The sequence below is a fragment of the Papio anubis genome, chromosome 7 (assembly GCF_008728515.1).
Source record: "Papio anubis isolate 15944 chromosome 7, Panubis1.0, whole genome shotgun sequence".
In the NCBI taxonomy this organism is placed as follows: Eukaryota; Metazoa; Chordata; class Mammalia; order Primates; family Cercopithecidae; genus Papio; species Papio anubis.
This window is the reverse complement of record NC_044982.1, coordinates 26,089,193-26,108,925: the sequence shown is the minus strand read 5'-3', so window position 1 is coordinate 26,108,925 and position 19,733 is coordinate 26,089,193. Positions and strand designations below refer to the sequence as shown.

Genomic DNA, 19,733 nt, shown 5'->3' with positions numbered 1-19,733 from the left:
ATTTTTTTGGGGTAATGCAGACTCTTTGAAGCCTACCCATAGGCCTCCAAGTCTTTTTTTTTTTTTTTTTTTTGAGATGGAGTCTCACTCTGTAGCCCAGGCTGGAGTGCAGTGGCACAATCTCGGCTCACTGCAACCTCTGCCTCCTGGATTTAAGTGATTCTCCTGCCTCAGTTCCCAAGTAGCTGGGACTACAGGTGCGTGCCACCACATCCAGCTAATTTTTTTGTATTTTTAGTAGAGACAGGGTTTCACTGTGTTAGCTAAGATAGTCTTGATCTCCTGTCCTCGTGATCCACCCGCCTTGGCCTCCCAAAGTGCTGGGATTACAGACGTGAGTCACCGCTCTCAGCCCAAGTCTTTTTATTCCAAATAAAAACACCTAAAATAAGACATAAGAATATTATAAAAATAAATTATATTACACTAAATGTATTTATTTCTTCTTTATGAAACATGCCTAGATAAATAACCTCAGTAACAAAGAAACAAACAACTATGACTATAACTAAGGGCTCTTATAGGGCAGAAGTAAAAATGTAAAATTCTAAGTAGGAGTGAAGTGTTAAACAAAAAACAAAGGAAAAATTTTCTTCAAATACTTGGAAGAAAAGAGCTTTCTGGGAAAAAGCCTGTTTTGCTGCTACTGTTTACATGTGATTGGATAGTCCCTTTTCTATTATTCTTTAGTTCTAAGAAAGGGAAAGTTCACGAAACACCTAAATTGACACAAATATTTTTAAAAATGTTTACTCTTAATGACTGTACATGTAGTCACTGCATAGACATTGAATGACAATGGAGGGGCGCTAATAGCTGTTCTTACCAATAAGTGAATATTACACTTTCTAAATAAAAATCATGTGGCTACACATCATGTTTTAATTTGTTCTGGGATTGACAGATCAGGTGAGGAGAAGTCATATGATATAGGTCTCCCTCAATATACAAATTATTTTGGGGGAAGCCTACAGCATGTATACTATAAAAAGATGTATTTTAACTTTTGAGGTTAATGAGGTTTTGAAACTACCTTTGCAAAATTATAACTGAGGAAATTATGACAGTGACAGAAATTAAACCTAACTGACTCTATCTTGCTTCTTTCTAACCCTTAAGCTGTCCGTGTTCATTCCTGGGTGTTGGCTGAACTAACTTTGGGAAGGAATTCAGTTCATGGTTTGACTCTGAAACAAAATTGATAACCGCCCCTTACCGAAAAGACTTTCTTCTTGCCTGGGGTCCAGTCTGCCTTTGCAGGACTCACAAATTAGCTACAAGATTAGAAATTTAGGCCAGGCACGGTGGCTCACATCTGTAATTCCAGCACTGTGGGAGGCTGAGGTAGGTGGATCACCAGAGTTCAGGAGTTTGAGACCAGCCTGGCTAACATGGCTAAACCCTGTCCCTACTAAAAATACGCAAATTAGTCGAGCGTAGTGGCAAGCACCGATAATCCCAGCTACTCGGGAGGCTGAGGCAGGAGAATTGCTTGAACCCAGGAGGTGGAGGTTGCAGTGAGCCGAGATCATACCATTGCACTCCAGCCTGGGCAACAGGAGCAAAACAGTGTCTCCAAAAAAAAAAAAAAAAAGAAAGAAAGAAAGAAAGAAAGAAAAAGAAAAGAAAAGAAAAAAGAAATTACAATTTAGGGGTCATGCAGCCTCTGGCTTCCAGAGTCTGAACCTCCCCAAATTGCTCCTGTGGATAACATCATTATTGCATAAACCTAAGATCAGTGCTTGAGATAGTTTACAGACCCTGCACTGGATGGATCAGCTGACACCACCCACACCAGTAATCTGGCCCAACGAGTTCTGCCCTCCCACCCAAAAACAGAAGACATTAAGATAACCTAACTTTAACCCCCTATGATTCCATCTCCAGTCTGACCAATCAGCACTCCCCACTTCCCAAGTTTTTAAGGGTAATTTGGTGAGCCCCTACTCACCAAATTATCTTTAAAAACTCTGATCCGCGAATGCCTGGGAAGACTGATTTGAGTAATAAAACTCCAGTCTCTTGCACAGCCGGCTCTGTGTGAATTACTCTTTCGCCATTGCAATTCCCCTGTCTTGATAAATAGGCTCTATCTAAGCACCTGGCAAGGTGAACCCATTGGGTGGATACAGTTTGTAACTAGCCTTAAGCTGTATATATTCATTTACTACCACAGTGAAGTATACTTTAGAATTTAGGAATGGACCAAAGCAAATTCATTAGTATCACTGGAGATGAGCAAATATTTGTAGGCTGTTAGGAAATGAGCATTAAATGGATCATTTGTTATCAGAATATCTAATCATTAAAAGTTTATTTGATTCAGCTGAGCTAATCAGCCATATCGATTCATCCATCACATCTCAGAGATGAATTAGAAGCTCATAGGTCTAAATAATAAGAATTCTTCTGCCTCTGGTGAGTACAGTTGAAAGGTGTAGTGACTTTATTTTATCATAATCAGCATTTTCCAAGAATGCTTTAAATACATCATTAGCATATGAAAAAGCATAACACTGGCATAAAAACCTACCAAGAGTCTTCTACTTTTTCCAGGTCTTAGAAGCTTGAAGAGTATAGAATAATTCTGGCAACTTCTCTGGGACTTAGGGACCATGATGGACATACCCACATTGAGGACTCCCTACCATCACTATCGTAAAATACAAAGCCTGTCTTCTGGAAGAAAAAGCCACTCAGCTTCGCCCAAAGAGACCACTGCATGGCGTTCTTCCTTCCAATGTCAACTCTGTTTAATCCACACTCACACTTTACCTGCTACTTCCTAAATAAATCCTATAGAATGAAACACAAATATGTATATATTTTCTCCTCAGCATTTCCCCATGACAATCCACTACATTTAGAAAATTTGTCAGTCATTCTTAAATAATTAAAAGAGCTAGAAATCATTTTATTTGTAATTATTTGAATACATTTAAAATAGTATTCTTTGCCAAACTTTAAGATAATGAAAAGAAAAGGAAAAGGCTTTGATTAATCATCACACACAAAAGGTCAGCATTTCATATAGTGATTTAAAATTAAAACAAAACAGAGATAAAAATCACTATCTCAATGTAGCAACATCAAAAAAGCTTTAAAATATAGCATAAGTTGGCTTTGAATATACTAAATGCATCTGTGATTTATATATAAAATTGCATGCTATCCATTACAAGTCAGTGAAAGAAGTTAGTCTATACATCAAACACTTCAGGATGGGTGGCATTGGAGCAGCTTGCACTGGTTTCCCAATCATCCTGTGTTCACTGTAACCATCATTAGATACCTGTAGTCAATTTCTGTTAATTCATTTCACTGGCTGCTTATGTGCCTTTTCAAACAACCTACTCAGCGTCTAAAATAACACAACACACATAATGAAGAAAAAACAAAACAAAACAGCAAGGCTTAAAGATTTTGTCTGAAAAGTTATCAAGAAAAAAAAAAAAAAAAACAACAAAAAACCCAACGTTTTGACTTAGGAAGAAGAGCCAATTTAAAGTGATATGTCATGTTCTAGCCTCCAGGGAGGCCCAGTAATGGTTCTTGTTGCCTGATTTTCAACCTGGGTGTGGCAAATCTCTGATAGATTTAAAAACAGACTCAAAGTGGGTGATCCACATTTCCAATATGTTCTCTCATTTACTACCAGTGCCTTGTCAGAGACCTGAGGGCAGCCAGTTGTTCTTCTGTAGCTTTCTTCTGCTGTGTTCTCTGGTTGGTGTTTTAGTTTGTGGTTTTATTACGAGGAGATTACTGACCATTATACTTCAGTTTTGACATTGTTCAGGAAAGGCTGCGGTTGTATTTATATTGAAGTGGGGTATGTGTATGGGTTTGTGGGGTGAAGAACGCAAGTGGGGTAAAGAAAGAAGATGAAGAGAAAGATACAGAAATGGGGGTCTATTGGTTTGCTTGGACAGATTTCAGACTGGAAAATACAGCCTGAGAGGCAAGGTAGGGTTTTATTTAAAATCCCTGTAAGTACTTCTAGGTAGCTGTATGAAACTGACACCAAAAATTCTGAGACTACCCTTTAAATTTCAAATCACAAAGCAAAGCAATGAGCTTTCTTTTTCTTATTTTCCTTTAAAATAATCATTTCAAGATTCTTCCTTTAAAGCACAATGTAATGTGCTACATAGGTGTGTGCTACAGAATATCACTACAGACAAAATGAAGGGCAAGGGACAGAATTATCTTTCTCCAGGGACTGTCAAATTCTCCAGTGAAACTGCTGGTAACAGGTAACAAAGGCGAGTGACATCTGGACTGGAGAACAACTAAAGATTATTTGCAGATAAAATAAAGACTATAATGGTGGCTAGGGGCAATGCAAAGGACAACCAGTGCAATTTCAGATGCTAACTGTCCCCACAAAAAGATGGAGAAAGAGGAATTGAGGAGTACCAGGAGAAGGCCAACAACTCAGAAACCGGCACACTATATTTTTCAAGGATTTACATTAAAACAAAAAGTACATGATGCCAGTTGTGAGGTTAGTCAAATATCAATGGAATATGCTCTGAACTACTATGCAAATCATATTGCAAGAGTGATTATGGCCTAATTTACGAGCAGGCTTGTGTCATGCAGAACTTGTGGGAAATAAGAGGGTACGCTTCATTTTCAGGTATACAAAGGGTTCTGCATCTGACTGCCACTGAATATAGCTGGTCTAATGAGACTCCCTGAGGCTGACATCTCCTTTGTTTCCCCGAAGGGCACATATCTCCTGGGCTTCTAGGTGAAAAAGTTTACAGAGAAACCCATATAACCACAGAATCCTTCCTCCCACGCCGTGTTCTCCTGAGTCTTTGAATTACAGCACTGGGTTGTTGACTATGATGCATGTCACACAGCTGAGTCATTAAATGCTACAAGTAAATAGTCCACCTTGGGAATTAAATGACTTACCTTTGGGCAATTCCAGTAATCCACAACATAATTTACATGCAGAGTCACTGACAGGAACTAATGCACAAGGAACATTGTAATGGAGACTCTTTCTTTCCCGTCACTCCCATATTCTTTCTGTGTGCTTCTGTGTTCAGTTACCTCTCAGCATTCTACACTAGAGGGACCGCTGATGAGGATGATCAACGTCGAAGCAGAAAGTCTTAAACTAATACAATGGCTGAGATGGGGTAGCTTTTTCTTGCTTCTTAATTCAGTTTGACTGAGATTAAAACAGATTAACTGAGATTAATCTCCATTTCCCAACACACACGCACAGGTAAGAAGGGAAATGTAGCTAAATAATTTAAAGTAACTTCAGATTATCTGCCCTCTGATTATCAATGGTGCACTCTTCTTTCTAAGAACAACGAGGGAAAAAAAACCCAACAACTAAGTTTTTAGCTGCACTTCTGGGAAGCATACATGAAGGCTGACTTATCCTATATGCACTAAAATAAAGCAGATGTGTGTTAACTGTTAACTATTCAGTTCCAAATATCCTAAATATTCCTATGAAATACTTAACTGCTTTTTCTTCCAATTGAGCTTCACTCTGATTTCTCACTGCAGTCTGACTAGCATCTTCCCAAGGTGGAAGTTTAAACAGTAGCTTCGGCTGTTTGAGAGAGATGTGAGTTATGAAAAAGACTTGGAAAGCTCTATCATCTTAAAGTAATTGAAAATGTTATAAACAATAATAGCTACAAAAACAGCACTAATTTGACTATAATAATTTCAAACAAACTTCTAAATTTCTGCCTTTAGAGAAAATGATATGATGTAGTACTTTTAAAACGGTCCCCCAAATAATTCTTACCCAAATTAAAGTCACAAATTTTAGGGAAATTATTACTTTAAATTTAAAACATTTTACTTTTCAGGACTGTAAAGAGTAGTGATTTAGCTCAAAGCATCTTCAACTATATAGGTTTCAAAATCATCCCTGGAAGTTAAGTGATCCTAAATTCCAAAGTCTATGAAATGAAGGAGTAAACTGGATGAGAGTTTGTTAACAGCTCCGCCTGGACAGTTTTCACTGGTAATGACAGCTACTCTCAGCACTCACAACCTTACCTGTGGATAATGGAATGCTGATACAGTGTGGTTGTAGGAGATCAGAAAAGTCTGATTACTCACAATTATAATTCCTTTCCTTTTACCAAATTATTTCAAATTCTACCAACAGAAATTTATTATTTGAGGAAAAACTCAAAAAATTATTCTTATTAGACTCTCCCTATGCCAGTTAACTGTTAAACTAGTTCATTCTAAAGCAGGTAAGCAAAGTCCAGGCAGGCACCTGTTGTTATAGGCCCATTATCTGGAAGTGGTCTTTACATGTTTATTTGGTTGAAAACCATCAAAGCAATAATAATATTGCATAACATAAAATTACCTAGACAGGTTGGTCAGCTTACATCCCTACGAAGAGGTAACATTTGAGTTGAAACCTAAAAGATGGAAATGAACCAGCCACTGAAAGAACTAAAGGAACAGTATTAACGAGAGAGGCAGATGCAAAGATCCTGGGACAGGAATGGGTTTCTTTAATTTCAAGAACAAAAGGGACACTGGTATGTGTTATGCCTATTAATGAAAACATCCCTTTATCTGACTTATCTGATTTTTATCAGTACCATAAAAATCAAAACTATTTATTGTAAGTTTAATTGCCAAAATTGCAATTGGGTACTTTTAACATATGTTCTTATTTTTTATTTATTTATTTTATTGAGACGGAGTCTTGCTCTGTCACCCAGGCTGGAGTGCAGTGGCACGATCTTGGCTCACTGCAACCTCCGCTTCCTGGGTTCAAGCGATTCCCCTGCCTCAGCCTCCTGAGTAGCTGGGACTACAGATGCGTGTCACCACGCCTGGCTAATTTTTGGTATTTTAGTAGAGACGAGGTTTTACCATGTTAGCCAGGATGGTCTTGATCTCCTGACCTGGGGATCCACCCGCCTAGCCTCCCAAGGTGCTGGGATTACAGGTGTGAGTCACTGCGCCTGACCCATATGTTCTTACTTCTAATGTTCACAAAAACTTCCAGTAGGAGGATACCATTAATTTCACTCATTTAAAGTCAGGAACATAGACTTCAAACACATTAAGTGTGTTGAAGTTCACGTTGTGATTAAATATGGGGGGTGGGGAGGGGGTGCTGGTCTGTAATCCAGCTCCATCTGACTCAAAACAGTCTATACTAACCTCAAAAACAAATTAAAAATCATGAGAGAGTATGTGTGTGTGTGTGTGTGTGTGTGTGTATTTTTCTACTTAACAGCTCAGCAAAATGGAACTAATGGAAATACCACATGCATACAGTGAGGTTTTAAGAGCAAAGAGACAATAAATTCTTTTTTTTTATTAGCATCAGGGCGATTTTGTGGTTTTGCATGGTAGAGGTTAAGGGATGCACTGGGTAACTGCTCTGGAGCCTCTTCCTTAAAGTATGCCAAAACAGACTTCCAGAGCCTCATTTTTAACAGACATTAGGTAACAGTGTAATAAAACATACTGTATCAATAAAATTTAATGTCCAAATAAAAAAATTATTTGTATACATTTTTATATTTATTTCACTATATAATAAAGGGGATATTATATTGTTGCCATATGCCTTTTCTAAGTAAGTTGCAAGTCCTTACTTACTCTGGGTCTGACATCAGGGCAGCTGAAGCACATGCAGTCAATACCACTGGGAAAACAGCACAAGAAAGGATTGAGGAAAGCAAAGACCTAAACTTAATTAGCTGTAATATTCTGCAGCTAAATGACACCTATATTGTGCTGGTCCCCTTTTTTTTGGATCTGGACTGCAGGGGTTGAGATTCACCACTGAGACCATATATGGTGGCCTCTGTGCTTCAATCCCTGTTTCATTCGTGACCAATTTATTAGTTCTTTTCTCACAGTGAAATGAGAACTAGGGATTTCTATTACAACCAGAATGTAGTAAAGGCATGGAATCTCTTGTAGGTACTATTTTCTATTTTACTTTATGGGCAAATACAGAAATATTGCTAACAGGCATTACACGTTATTTATTAACATGCTAATAAGACTTCACACATTTAAAAGTAAACATTAAACTTCTAACAAATTAAATCTAGAAGAGTACGTGTAATGCGGAGACTCTAGAAAAGGAATGCACTTTAGAATCAATTTTTAAAAAGTAAAATAATCAACTGATTATAATAAAAGTAAAAAGTATAAGAGGAGATGCTTATTAGTCATTTTTCCAGCTCATTTTAGTTTTACACTTTTTGCACAATTTAAAATTTATGGAAACATTCTAATGTTGCCTTTAATTTTTGCCAGAATATTTTGAACTTGGTTGAAAACTGAAATTGAAGAAGAAGGAAAAAAAAAAAAATGGAAGAAATTGAAAGAAAAAGAGGCCAGGATCTTAAACAATGAGAACAACAACAAAAAAAGAAAGGTGAAGAGATTCTGTTTTTCATTGCTCTTGAGTTACGTATAGTAGAACAGAAGTCAAGCAAGTTCAAAAACAAGTACTAGTTCTCTCACTTACTGGCTGAGGAAGCTATGAGTCTCGGCGACATTATCCATAAAATTAGAAGAGTAGTTATGGACCTTGGAAGATTGTTGTGAGTAATAATTTACATAAATTTAGCAGTTTTACCACAGTGTATGACACAAAGAATTGCTTGGTTTCATGCGTGACTTTTTCCCTCTCCTTTGACACACAGACTATCACCCTTTGGGCTGATTTAGCACAATCCTGACGGGAGTTAGCAAATGCTAAATAAGTATTTGTTAGTAGACTGAAGCATAAAATAAGTGAGTTTTCAAGATCCCAGACTGGGGAAATCCTCTGCAGTGTTTCTGTATATTCTGGAAAATCAGCTAGAGATTAGGCAGGGAGATGGCCTTAGAAGTGAGAACTACAGTGTCTTTTAATCATGTATTATGAGTACTTAGGATCTCAGAGATTTGTTTCATGAGTCAATGGAAATGTGTTTCAACTAGAAAGGTATTATTGCTGAGCATTTATTTCCAAATCTGTTGCACGCTGTAGTCATTACTTAGAATATTGCTTTTCACAATTGTCATTGTTACCCAGAGATAGACGATAACATGGATTAACATGGATATTTGCCCAAAGTTTGAGGTCTGTCTAGGGATGTGCTGTGACAGGTATAAGCAATGTACTGTAAAATATTATGGGGAATGATCTTGAAGTGATCACTTATGCTCTGCAACACAAATGAGATTGCCGCAAATTACAGGGTGCCCACTGACTCAAGACTGGCAAAAACTCCCAGATAAACTTAAGACTGATACATCATACTGTGTTGAGATTTGGAAAAAAACCAAGAAAACATACGTTGCTATCTACATAAGCCCCAATGTCCACGAAGCCCAGAGCTCAGACTCTTGACAGTTGAACCAAGGTATGTTTTCTGGAAGCATTGCTTTTCCCAAAGTCAGCTGTAAAGGGGATAGTGTATGAAGATGCGTCAAATCATCTTCCCCCGGTGGGAGGAATTTACCAATTCTGTAAAACACACCTAGGTCACTTTGTTTGTTTGTTTATTTGTTTGTTTTGCTCTGTTGGCCAGGCTGGAATGCAATGGCGCGATCTCGGCTCACTGCAACCTCCGCCTCTCAGGTTCAAGTGATTCTCCTGGCTCAGCCTCCCGAGTAGCTCGGATTACAGGTATGGGCTACCACGCCTGACTAATTTTTTGTATTTTTTTTTTTTTTTTTAAGTAGAGATGGGGTTTCACCATGTTGGTCAGGCTGGTCTCGAACTCCTGACCTCAGGTGATCTACCCACCTAGGCCTCTCAAAGTGCTGGGATTACAGGCATGAGCCACCTCGCCCAACCTTTTTTACTGCGAACTTTTAAAATCAACTTTCTGTCACAGAGAAATATTTGGGCTTTTGAGCTCAAAGACTATGCTTTGATTTTGCATTTTAACAATGTTTCCAAATGATGTGTGTTTTTTTAGAAGCTTTTTTAGAAGCTTAATTCAAGGAGACTGCTGAGTCCTGGCGACTTGTGCTTTTCATCCCACTGGATAAACACAACCAGGCACGTTTTTATATTTCTTTTATTCTCAAAGGAAAATGACCTAGTCAATCAACTTCGATATATTCAGACACAAGAATACTTCTTTCACAGGGTATTCTATTTTTCAGTTTTATACTGTCATAAATTTGGGGTTAATATTAAGTCGCAAATTTCAGGTAAAACAGAGTGACACAGTTTAATGATCACTAAAATTTCCGTGGAATCCATTTTCCTGAGAGTGGGTCCCTGCTCTCATGAGGCTTCTTGACCCAGTAAATTGAAAGGTGTAAATCTAATTGGCTGAGACCCTGTTTGACTCCAAGGCAGACTGCTAATGTGTTCTTTCTGGTGGAACTTTGTACCAAATTGAAGGTTTGGTAAGTCTGTTCACCTTTGGAGAAAATAGAGATTTAAATGAGCTGTTAAGTCGCCTCTGCCTGAAAGTGGCAAAGGGTGGCCCAACCTTCCATCCTCACAACACTGTATCTTGTTTTGTTTATGCCATTGCTTAGAACAATTATTTTTAAATCACATTTCAGAAGAAGACATAGAGAAATGTAGTTATTTGCCTCGGCTTTGAGGAATGCACCTTCAGAAGAATACCTGGGTATGCATTACATTTTGGTTTCCAGAAAGATAAAAATTCTGTCATAACTCTCACGAGTCATCTTAGGAGTGGGTAGCGACTGTATTACTTTCTAGTTTAATGAAACCTTAAACAGTTAATCCCAATTTATCAATTTATTCAAATCAAGACTTCCAAAACTGTACTTTAGTATCTCCCAAGAAAACGGGAATTTCTGGGGAAATGAATTACTTCAGTTCTTTCTGAGATCCAACGGGAGAGCAGAGCGTTCCCCGCCACCCTCATCCTTCTAAAGCAACTCTGAGGGAACTCTAAAAGAGACTCGCAGCTGCCCCACCCTGCATTTCCACCTGCAACCTCTGAAAGTACTGGTTATGGGCACTCTATAGTCTGGCAGAAAAGACTGACAGCAAAAGCACAGAAATTATCCAGCTGGTCGATCCATAGCCCAGTTTCTCACATGGTTTCCTTACCAGGGGGATTAGCCATCTACTGGGTACTGAGAGGTTCATGCACTATCTTGCCAGCTTCTGGGAGGGTAATTTATTTGCTAATGACAGTCGCATTCTTTGGTGGTTTTTCCTGCCCAGTTTATCTCCAACTGTTGTGCCTGACAACTCTACACTGGCATTCTTTATATTATAATACCCTAATATTAATATTTATTAAGTTTGTTCCAAAAGAACCAAGAAGGTATATTCTATTTTTTCCCTTGAAACACTGTGTTGCCACAGGCTACTCCATAAGTAGCTGAAATAAATAATGCCTGGGGAAAAGATTCTCTTCTCCTTACTGCTCATTTCAAATGTTTTTGCCTAAGCACTATTGAGGTCACAAAAACAAAATCTAACACCTGTCCCTCCACAGTACTAAAAAGAAACAGTACTAAAAAGAAAATCAAACCCTTCAAGTGGGAGATTCCAGACTATTTTTCAAAGTCAACTGATAGAGAAATTAAATACGATTATGGGTCATCTGAAAAACAGCACGGCACTAATGACATTTAATATCCTTCAGGCAGAGCTTCTGGAATGTCTCAGAAAAATCGGTAACTTAAATATATATATTCAAGATTGTATATATTTTTATATATTTTATTATAGATTTATATAATACAATATTATATATAAATCTGTAATTAAAATCTATTATATATTATATGAAATATTCACATACATGTATATATACAAAATCTGTAAACCCATTGTTAAAAATTAAGTAAAGGATTAGTTCATTTCTAATAAAATTTCTAATAATGATACCAAATAATGGGTCCAAAAATACTTGTGACAACATTTAGATTACAGGTTCTACAACTAAAATGTTTCCCTTCTCCTCCTAAAATAATGAGATTGATATTCACATGTAGCCCAATAATCCATTTAATTATTGCCATATCATGACTTTTTTTTTTTGATTTTTCATTATATTTAGCAGCTGGCCAAAGACATAATACTACTTCCTTCAGCATAATCTGACGAAAATATGAATTTGAATTTCAGAGTTGACCATGGCAGGGGGAAGGTAAGAGAAAGGGCAAGGGTAGAAGGTGGCGGAAGAGGGAAGGAGGAGCCCTATGGGGGCAGAGACCTTCTCTGACCCTAAGCATGCAGCATCATCTCTGACACACAGTAGGTGTAAACAGTCACTGTGTAGAATTAACATTTATTACAACCTGTCAGGCACCAAAATTTTCACATTTCTTATGGTAGCTAATCCTCTCAAGAGTCCTATGAAATCAGTATTATTATTATCCTTAATTTACAATATCTATATGTTGTGCTGACACAAAATAACCTACCAATGGCTTAGTATGAAAGGAAAATGAATAGTAAAAATTATGTTCATAATCATCTAGTTTTAACTCATTTCAAATAAAATGAAGAGAGATGACTGGAAGTTACTGAATGACTCATTTCAAATAAAATGAAAAGAGAGATGACCAGTAAGTTATCATATGAGTAAGGGCACATGAGTTTTGCAGATAGTCTGTTTAGTGACTGTCATAGGACCCACCGTGAAGCTTTCATAACTAAGCATGATACTAACTCTCCATGTGCGTTGCATTTGAGGATTTAGAAAGCAACATCCGGAAAGGTGAACCAGGTAGACTGGTATTTAAAAAAATAAAAACACGAAACAGCAGCAATACCTACCACTATTAGCCATCACCAGCAAGGTGTCAAGTCACTGAATACAATTCAACTAAATCAGGAAAAATGGATTACCTTGTGTGTCTATTTTAAAGTTTCGGCTGATCTTGAGAGGAATGAAAAAGGGATTTGCTTGTTTCAATGTAGCTCAAACTCATATGCAAACTCATACTGCACTACACATTTATGGTCAAAGACAATACTTTGTTTTTAAGAGGAGCAGTACACAATGTAACTGCAAATGAATGTCACACACACAAAAAGGAGCCAGACAATGTTAAGCTCCAGTGAAGAATTTTGGTAATTACAAGCTGTATTGTAAAAATCACTGTCAAACATGTTTGTCTCCATTGTTTGTGATTCCCCTTAAGACTGAAAATGCTCTCTTCCCTGCGGCTCCGCTCCCTCTGTCGTTTTATCCTTTTCCACTGCTTACTACCACTCATGTGAAATTACTCCTGCGTGTATGTGTGCGTGTGTGTGTTTGTGTGTGTCTGTGTCTGTACAGGAATGGCAGAATTTGGATGTCTCTCCCTCAAAAATTTAAACAAAAAATGAACTCTAGGACAGGACAGGGATTGGTGGCGTTTTTTAATGGGTGGATCTTGAGGAGACCCGGGAATAGGAGCTATATAAATAAGAGACCAGTAGGGTGGCATTCATTTGTTTATTTAGTAAACAGAAAATTACTGAGTACCTAAGATGAGGCACTGTGCTAAGTAGTGGACATCCGGAAAAGTGAAAGATGTGAGAGTTGATTGACAGGTATGATAGGAAATTACAGTTCATTGAAAGGTAAATTTTTGTTTTGAAACCTAAACCCCATAGCTAAATGGATCCAAGAATTTAACAAATATTTATTCAGTTCTGTTGATGATCTTCCCCTTGAAATATTCTTTTGCTAAACTTCATAGCACTATGTGTTCCTGAAATTATTTCCTTTATGTCTTAGATTCCTTTGCAAGATTTTCATCCTTAGCCTGTTGTTTAAATGTTGGTGTTTCCTAGGGTTCTGGCCTAGGATTTCATTTCTCCTCATTCTAAATACTTCCCCTGGGAGTTCACATTCGCTATATGACTTTTAGTATCATTCCTATGATATGGATAACAGATATGATGGCATCAAATTCTGCATGTTCAGATCAAACACCTTCTGAGCTCCAGACTCATATGAACCAACCTTAACATTACCTCCTGGACATTTCAAAATATCAAAAACTAAAAGGATCAACTTCCTCCTATATCACTGACGAGCACAACTATCTGTGAAGCTGCTGAATCGAGAAACCCAAGCATCATTCTTAACTCCTTCCCTTTTACTTCCTAACAACCAGTCTCAAAGTTCCACGGACTTCATATTCTAAAACATAGTAAGAAGTCACCCACTCCTCTTCATGCTCTCTGATGCCACCCAATCCAGGTCACCATCATCTCTTGCCGAGAGTCTCACAAACATCTGCTTAATTGGTCTCCCTGGTTTCAATCTTGCCTGCCTCTAATTATTTTTCACGTTACAGCCAGGTATCTCTTTAAAATGCAGACTTACCATATTGTTCTCTTATTTCAAACCCTTTTCCAATTTCTCATATACTGAAGGTAAAGTCCAAACTCCTCCACAAGGTCTTTTAGACCTCCATTTACTTAAAAAGTTCTCGTTTTGCTGCCCCTCTCTCAGATGCTATATTCCAATATACTGAACTTTCAGTTCCTTAGACATGAAACTGCGCTCTTTTACCCTAGGCCTTCCCCTATCCTTTCCACTGCTGAAAACTTTTATCTTCACTGTAAACTTGCCTAGCTAACTCCTAGTTATCACTCCAACATTGGCTTTCTCTGGGAAGCCTACTTGGATTGCCACCCCACTCCAGTTTAACCTACCTCAACTGTACTTAATTCCCTTTCAGTTCTGTCAACCTATACTTACCTATGACAAACAAGGACAGATGTTCTTATGATATGTTCCCACAGTCACTTATACTTTTCCTTTAATATGATTTTTGAGCATTTTATTATAAAAACTGATTTTTATAGTCTTCACTAATTGTAACATAGAGGGCAAGAAGCCATCCAGTATACACAGCTTACCTTTGTATCCCTAGCACCTAGTACAGTGGTGTGCACAGAATTGGTGATGGTAAGTGTTTGTTCAATGAGTAAATAGAGTACCTCATTTATAGGAAATTGTAAAGGGTTTAGAGCTAAATAAAATACCCCCTACCCCTAAGGGGAATAGCATAAAATGCAGAATGTCTGTTATACGTAATTATAAGATGATAATGAGTAAATAAAATTGACTCCAATTTGGATACATGAGGATGTGCTAACATTGTAAATTGGAATTAAATATTTAGCTCTCCCTTCTGGGATCATCTAATCCACACTAAACATTTCCGGAAGACAATTTTATGATTTTCTATTACAGATGAGAAAATAGGCACAGCAAAGTCAATTGAGTTATCCAAGGTTACCCAGTGAATCAGAAACAGAGCCAGGTACTATTGTGTCATTGTAGGATTTCAGCCTGTATACTTGAATAGTATTCTCCAAACTATCATCTCTGATATTCATATGTGAATACAGAAATCAGGAATATAGGCACTTTTCCAAGGATTTTCCTCTAACCTTTAACATTAAAGGCTTTCTGTGATATGCTTCTGTACTCTTGTACATTCCGAGAGTTCCTTCTTTATTCATAATAGAGTGTTAATATCAGGCACCAGTTACCACTACAAAGTGTCAACATTTAACTCTTCTGCTCTGGGACATCAAATTACACATTCTCCAACTATAAATGTCCATAGCTAGTTGGCTGGTGCATTCTATTGCACTGGATGGACATTTCAGTAGAAAATGCTGCCAGTATTTAATAAACATTTGAGAAGCAACATAGGCTATTAAATTTAATGAGATTACTAGTTCCAACATTTGTACTGTGAAAGAAAAAATTACTTGTGCTGCCATTTCAAAAGGCCAGATATACACTTAATAAGTATGTTTATATATATTATTCTGGGTAAACACAACACATAACCACAATGCCTAAAAAGACTTTCTCAATATACACATTTAGTGTACAAAGAGCTACGCTTTTTGTAACAACAAGCATTGCTGATATTAGTTTCACAGAGATAGGCAGGTCAAGTATACACTTGAGATTCTTCCTAGCCCCAGACTGGACCAACCAATGCTCTTTTTTTTTTTAACATATATATACCTGAATATAGTACAAGATGTTAAAATAATCTAATCTGTACAAAACCGCAGTTAACATGTCCCATTTTTATTAGATGTATAAACTATGCTTCCTCTGCATTTTCAGATCAATTATATAATTTTCTCTTAATGGATATACCATCAAGTAGAAGAATCCCCAATCACAGAACATTTCCCTTGCTCTTTGGACTTTATGTGGCCTATCTTTCATTTGCCAAAAGCAAAAATCTTTACCCGTAAAGCACTCAAACCAGCTCATTACATCACTCTCCAGTCTTGCCTTGTAGCTCCAGGCCAATGAAGAACTCTAAATGTCCAAAGTATTTACTGTTCTTAATCCCCAACGTGACATTAAGTGAATTGGTTCTGTCATGGGAATATAACTGATTATGTTCCCCCTAATAAAGACAGACACTTGAGTTAGCCATTTGTAAGTTAGCCCAATGTGAAGGGAAGAGAGAACTTCTGTTAGATGTCAACTTAACATCCATTGCTCACGGAAGTGTCAATTAAAATTCGAGTGGAATCTTTCTAACACAATTTTCCAGCCCAAGAAATGTGAATAAACCTCTACTGAATTGAAAGGCTGTATAAGGCAATCTTAAGCTCTATTTATGTGTTAATTGGTTGGTCATTGGTAGATGACACCCATGGGGTCAGAATACTTTTGACTTTCACTTGAAAATGTAGATTCCATGAATTCATCCTCATTCATCAGTCCTGTTTTGAGGGAAATGACTATGAAGGCATACTGTCTTGATTTCCTAATGCTGCAGTTCCTGTTATGCTATACCAAGGAATAAAATTTCCTATCAAAAGTAGCATAGATGCTGATTTGGCTTCCTGCTTTAGATCACTGCTCTCAGAAGCACTGATCTAAAGGAAGCAAATTCCAACTTTATAGTTCTGACATTGTCCTTGTCACCCCATTTGCTATACCAGCATGAATATGACAACAATAAAGGATAAAAGAGCAGAAAACAAATGTTTTCATACCAAGGAGTCTTGCCCTATTTAAGAATTTACCTGCAGAGATCCCATTTCTTCATCTTTTCTTTGGGTCTCTTCCAGTAGATCTGTAATAAGAAAGTAAAATATCCATCAAAATACAATGTAAAAATGAGTTGCCTCTTATCATTAAATGCAGTTCAGCCAGTAGCTTGTATAAACTGTTGCCTGAGAAGAGAATTGGATGTTGAAGTGTGAGAAGCAATGTAAAAGAAACACCCTCTAATCCCAACTGATGACATGCAGCGTGCTGGAGCCTGCCAACTCCAAGCTAGCTGAGAAGCCCTGAGACGTCTCTCAGCTTTACCTGACATACCAAAGGATAATAGTAAATTAATTAAAAATCTGTAATCATACCAATATTTTAGGAATTTTCGTCTCATGCTTGTATAACTAAACGCTACATAAAATTTCCTTTAGAAAAAAAAGAAAAGCCTTTTTCTTTTGAAAGAAAAATTAGAAACAAACCATTTGCCCTTAAAATAAGCTCCCGAGCCAAGTTCCGCCCCTAGAGTCAATTTTTATAACCAAATTAAAACACCCTGGAATAATAAGTGTTATTAATGGAAGTGGAACACCACCTCATTCATAAAGTCTTATTAATTGTTGTTTCACATTGAGAGGGTGGGATGCATTGAAGATACATTTGACTAAGAGTTTGGCACCATCCCACAGAAATTAGTGGTTGGAAGGGAAGGTCGTCAACTGAAGAGAGCTCTGTCTTAATGCATGTATACAGCCACGGTGTCTCAGTGCCCTACGTTAATTTATGAACTTGTTATTAAGAAAACATATTTTCTGCCTGCAGCTATACCACCTTGTGCTATGATCTTATTATATCTCACAAACCTAAAGAGGACTAGGTTGAGTCAGAACTTGGATGAAAACTGGCAAGAAACACCTACAGCAGTGTATATTAATATGAGTATTTGCCTTACTGTCTCTTTGATATAGCTTACCAAGAGGCTGTTACATAAAAGGAAAACATACATTAGAGAAGCCTAATATGTATCCCAGAAAGGCAAACTCAAATGTTTTAGCAAGTGCTATACTAGATATAGCAGGAAACAGTCATATAGTAGAGTGACAAAGTCATGCTGGTGTGTTGTAACTGTGTGTACACCAAAATTTCAGGAGACCTGGCAGATGACAGAACTGACGGTAATGACCCTTTGAGGCCGCACAGCTAAGAGGGTTACAGACAAGAGGTAAGCAATCTCCCGAAGACACAATATGCTGGGATTAAGGATAAGAGATTGTTTCTATTTTGTATGCTGTAGAGGAACTGACTTTGCTCCCAAAACCTCCTATAATCAGGTACATCAAAAAGTAAAAAGAGCAGGCCAGTGTTTTAGCGTGTATTTTTAAAGGGGTTTTGATTGGCATATCAGGTTCTTTAGCTATAAGATACAGAAACCAACTTGGGGTATGGAAGATTGTTTAAGTGCCCTCAATCATTCCTCTTCCTGCATCCTCACTCATTTGCATTGCAGTTTTGTAGCTACTTCCATCAAGAGGCCATGCACATCTGCTTCACTTCTTGCATCTGGGCTGGCCTCCTGACTTGATTTGGTGAGTACAATATAGCTGAGGTAACTCTGTTTCAGTCTGGACTGAGGCTTTAAGAGACCTCACACATTTCCACTTTTTCACTTGGAACCCTGTCACTGACATCTGACCAGGCCAATCTGCTAGATGACAACAGACACATGGTCTAGGACTCTTCCCACCTCTGTCACCCTGCAGGTTGTCCCAGCTGCCAGCCAGGAAATGCCCAGAAGCAGAGTTGGCCAGTCGATCTCAGGATGACTACAGATGACTGAGATGGAAACCCAACTGAGACCAGACAAACTACCCAGCTGAGCCCAGTGTCAACTCCAACTCACAGAACCAAGAACTAAATAAATGGAATTCTGGAGTGGTTTGGTACCTGGGACTTGCCAACTGATAGCAATGAGTTGCTAATTGAATAACATGTACTTAGAAGTTATTAGAAGGATATAGAGGTAACAAATAGATACCCTGGAAAAGAGGATCCCAAATCTGAAGGGAGTAACAACTAGAGCAGGTCTGGCTGGGTCGAGATGTGGGCAGGATGAGCTGATGAGCTAATGAGCATTTTATTCTGGGTTCCTCTAAATTTTATGTCATTCTACTCAAGATGAAACTGCATAAAGAGAACAGCTACTGAGCCTAGCTTAGATCTCTTGCCTACTGCTTGGCTAGGGGAAAGTATGGAGTACTTTCATTCATAATCCCAAAAGGAGTGGACTAAGAATAGAAAGAATAGTTTCCAAATGCAAAATTAGGGTTCTGTAACGGAAGGAACAACGGACATCAGGCAGGCCAACAAAACAGAGTTCTACACCACCTGGTTTCAGTAAACTGTGTCCTTACCCCAACTCTCTTCAATATTTGTGAGATATAAGATCACTGCTGTGTTCCTATGAGGATGTGGCTACTTAGCTCCATTATTTCTGGATATTAGGAGGTTCTCAGAGCTGGGCCCTTTGTAATGAATTACATTGTTTAATGGTGCAGTGTAACTGGAGTAATACATAGTGGGGTTCATCAATCACAAAAGAAAACTAATCTTGTTCCTCCAGAGTCAACTTAGTATGGCAACTCCAAACACCTTAGATAAAACTTACTGGATCAATAATGAGTATCAGATCTTTTATGCAGCCAAACACAACTCACTCATCTGATAAAATACAGATGGAAAGAAGTCCAGTCTACTCACAGAACCTCATAAAATTATAGGAAC

At 37.8% G+C, this 19,733-nt stretch overlaps 1 protein-coding gene across 15 annotated transcripts in view; it reads right to left on the bottom strand.

Moving 5' to 3' along the window:
- CEP128 (centrosomal protein 128) overlaps positions 1-19,733 on the bottom strand; it is a 449,960-nt gene that overhangs the window by 68,205 nt on the left and 362,022 nt on the right. For 12 of the 15 annotated variants that reach the window (XM_021941917.2, XM_021941915.2, XM_021941920.2 and 9 more), the window contains 2 exons: positions 16,985-17,034; positions 5,492-5,581 (listed from right to left, as the gene is read on the bottom strand). In XM_021941917.2, the coding sequence (XP_021797609.2) occupies positions 5,492-5,581; positions 16,985-17,034 (140 nt within the window). Of the gene's footprint in view, positions 1-5,491; positions 5,582-7,639; positions 7,664-16,984; positions 17,035-19,733 lie in introns of those variants that run through there. The other 3 variants (XM_021941923.2, XM_021941922.2, XM_021941926.2) reach the window with 2 other exon arrangements.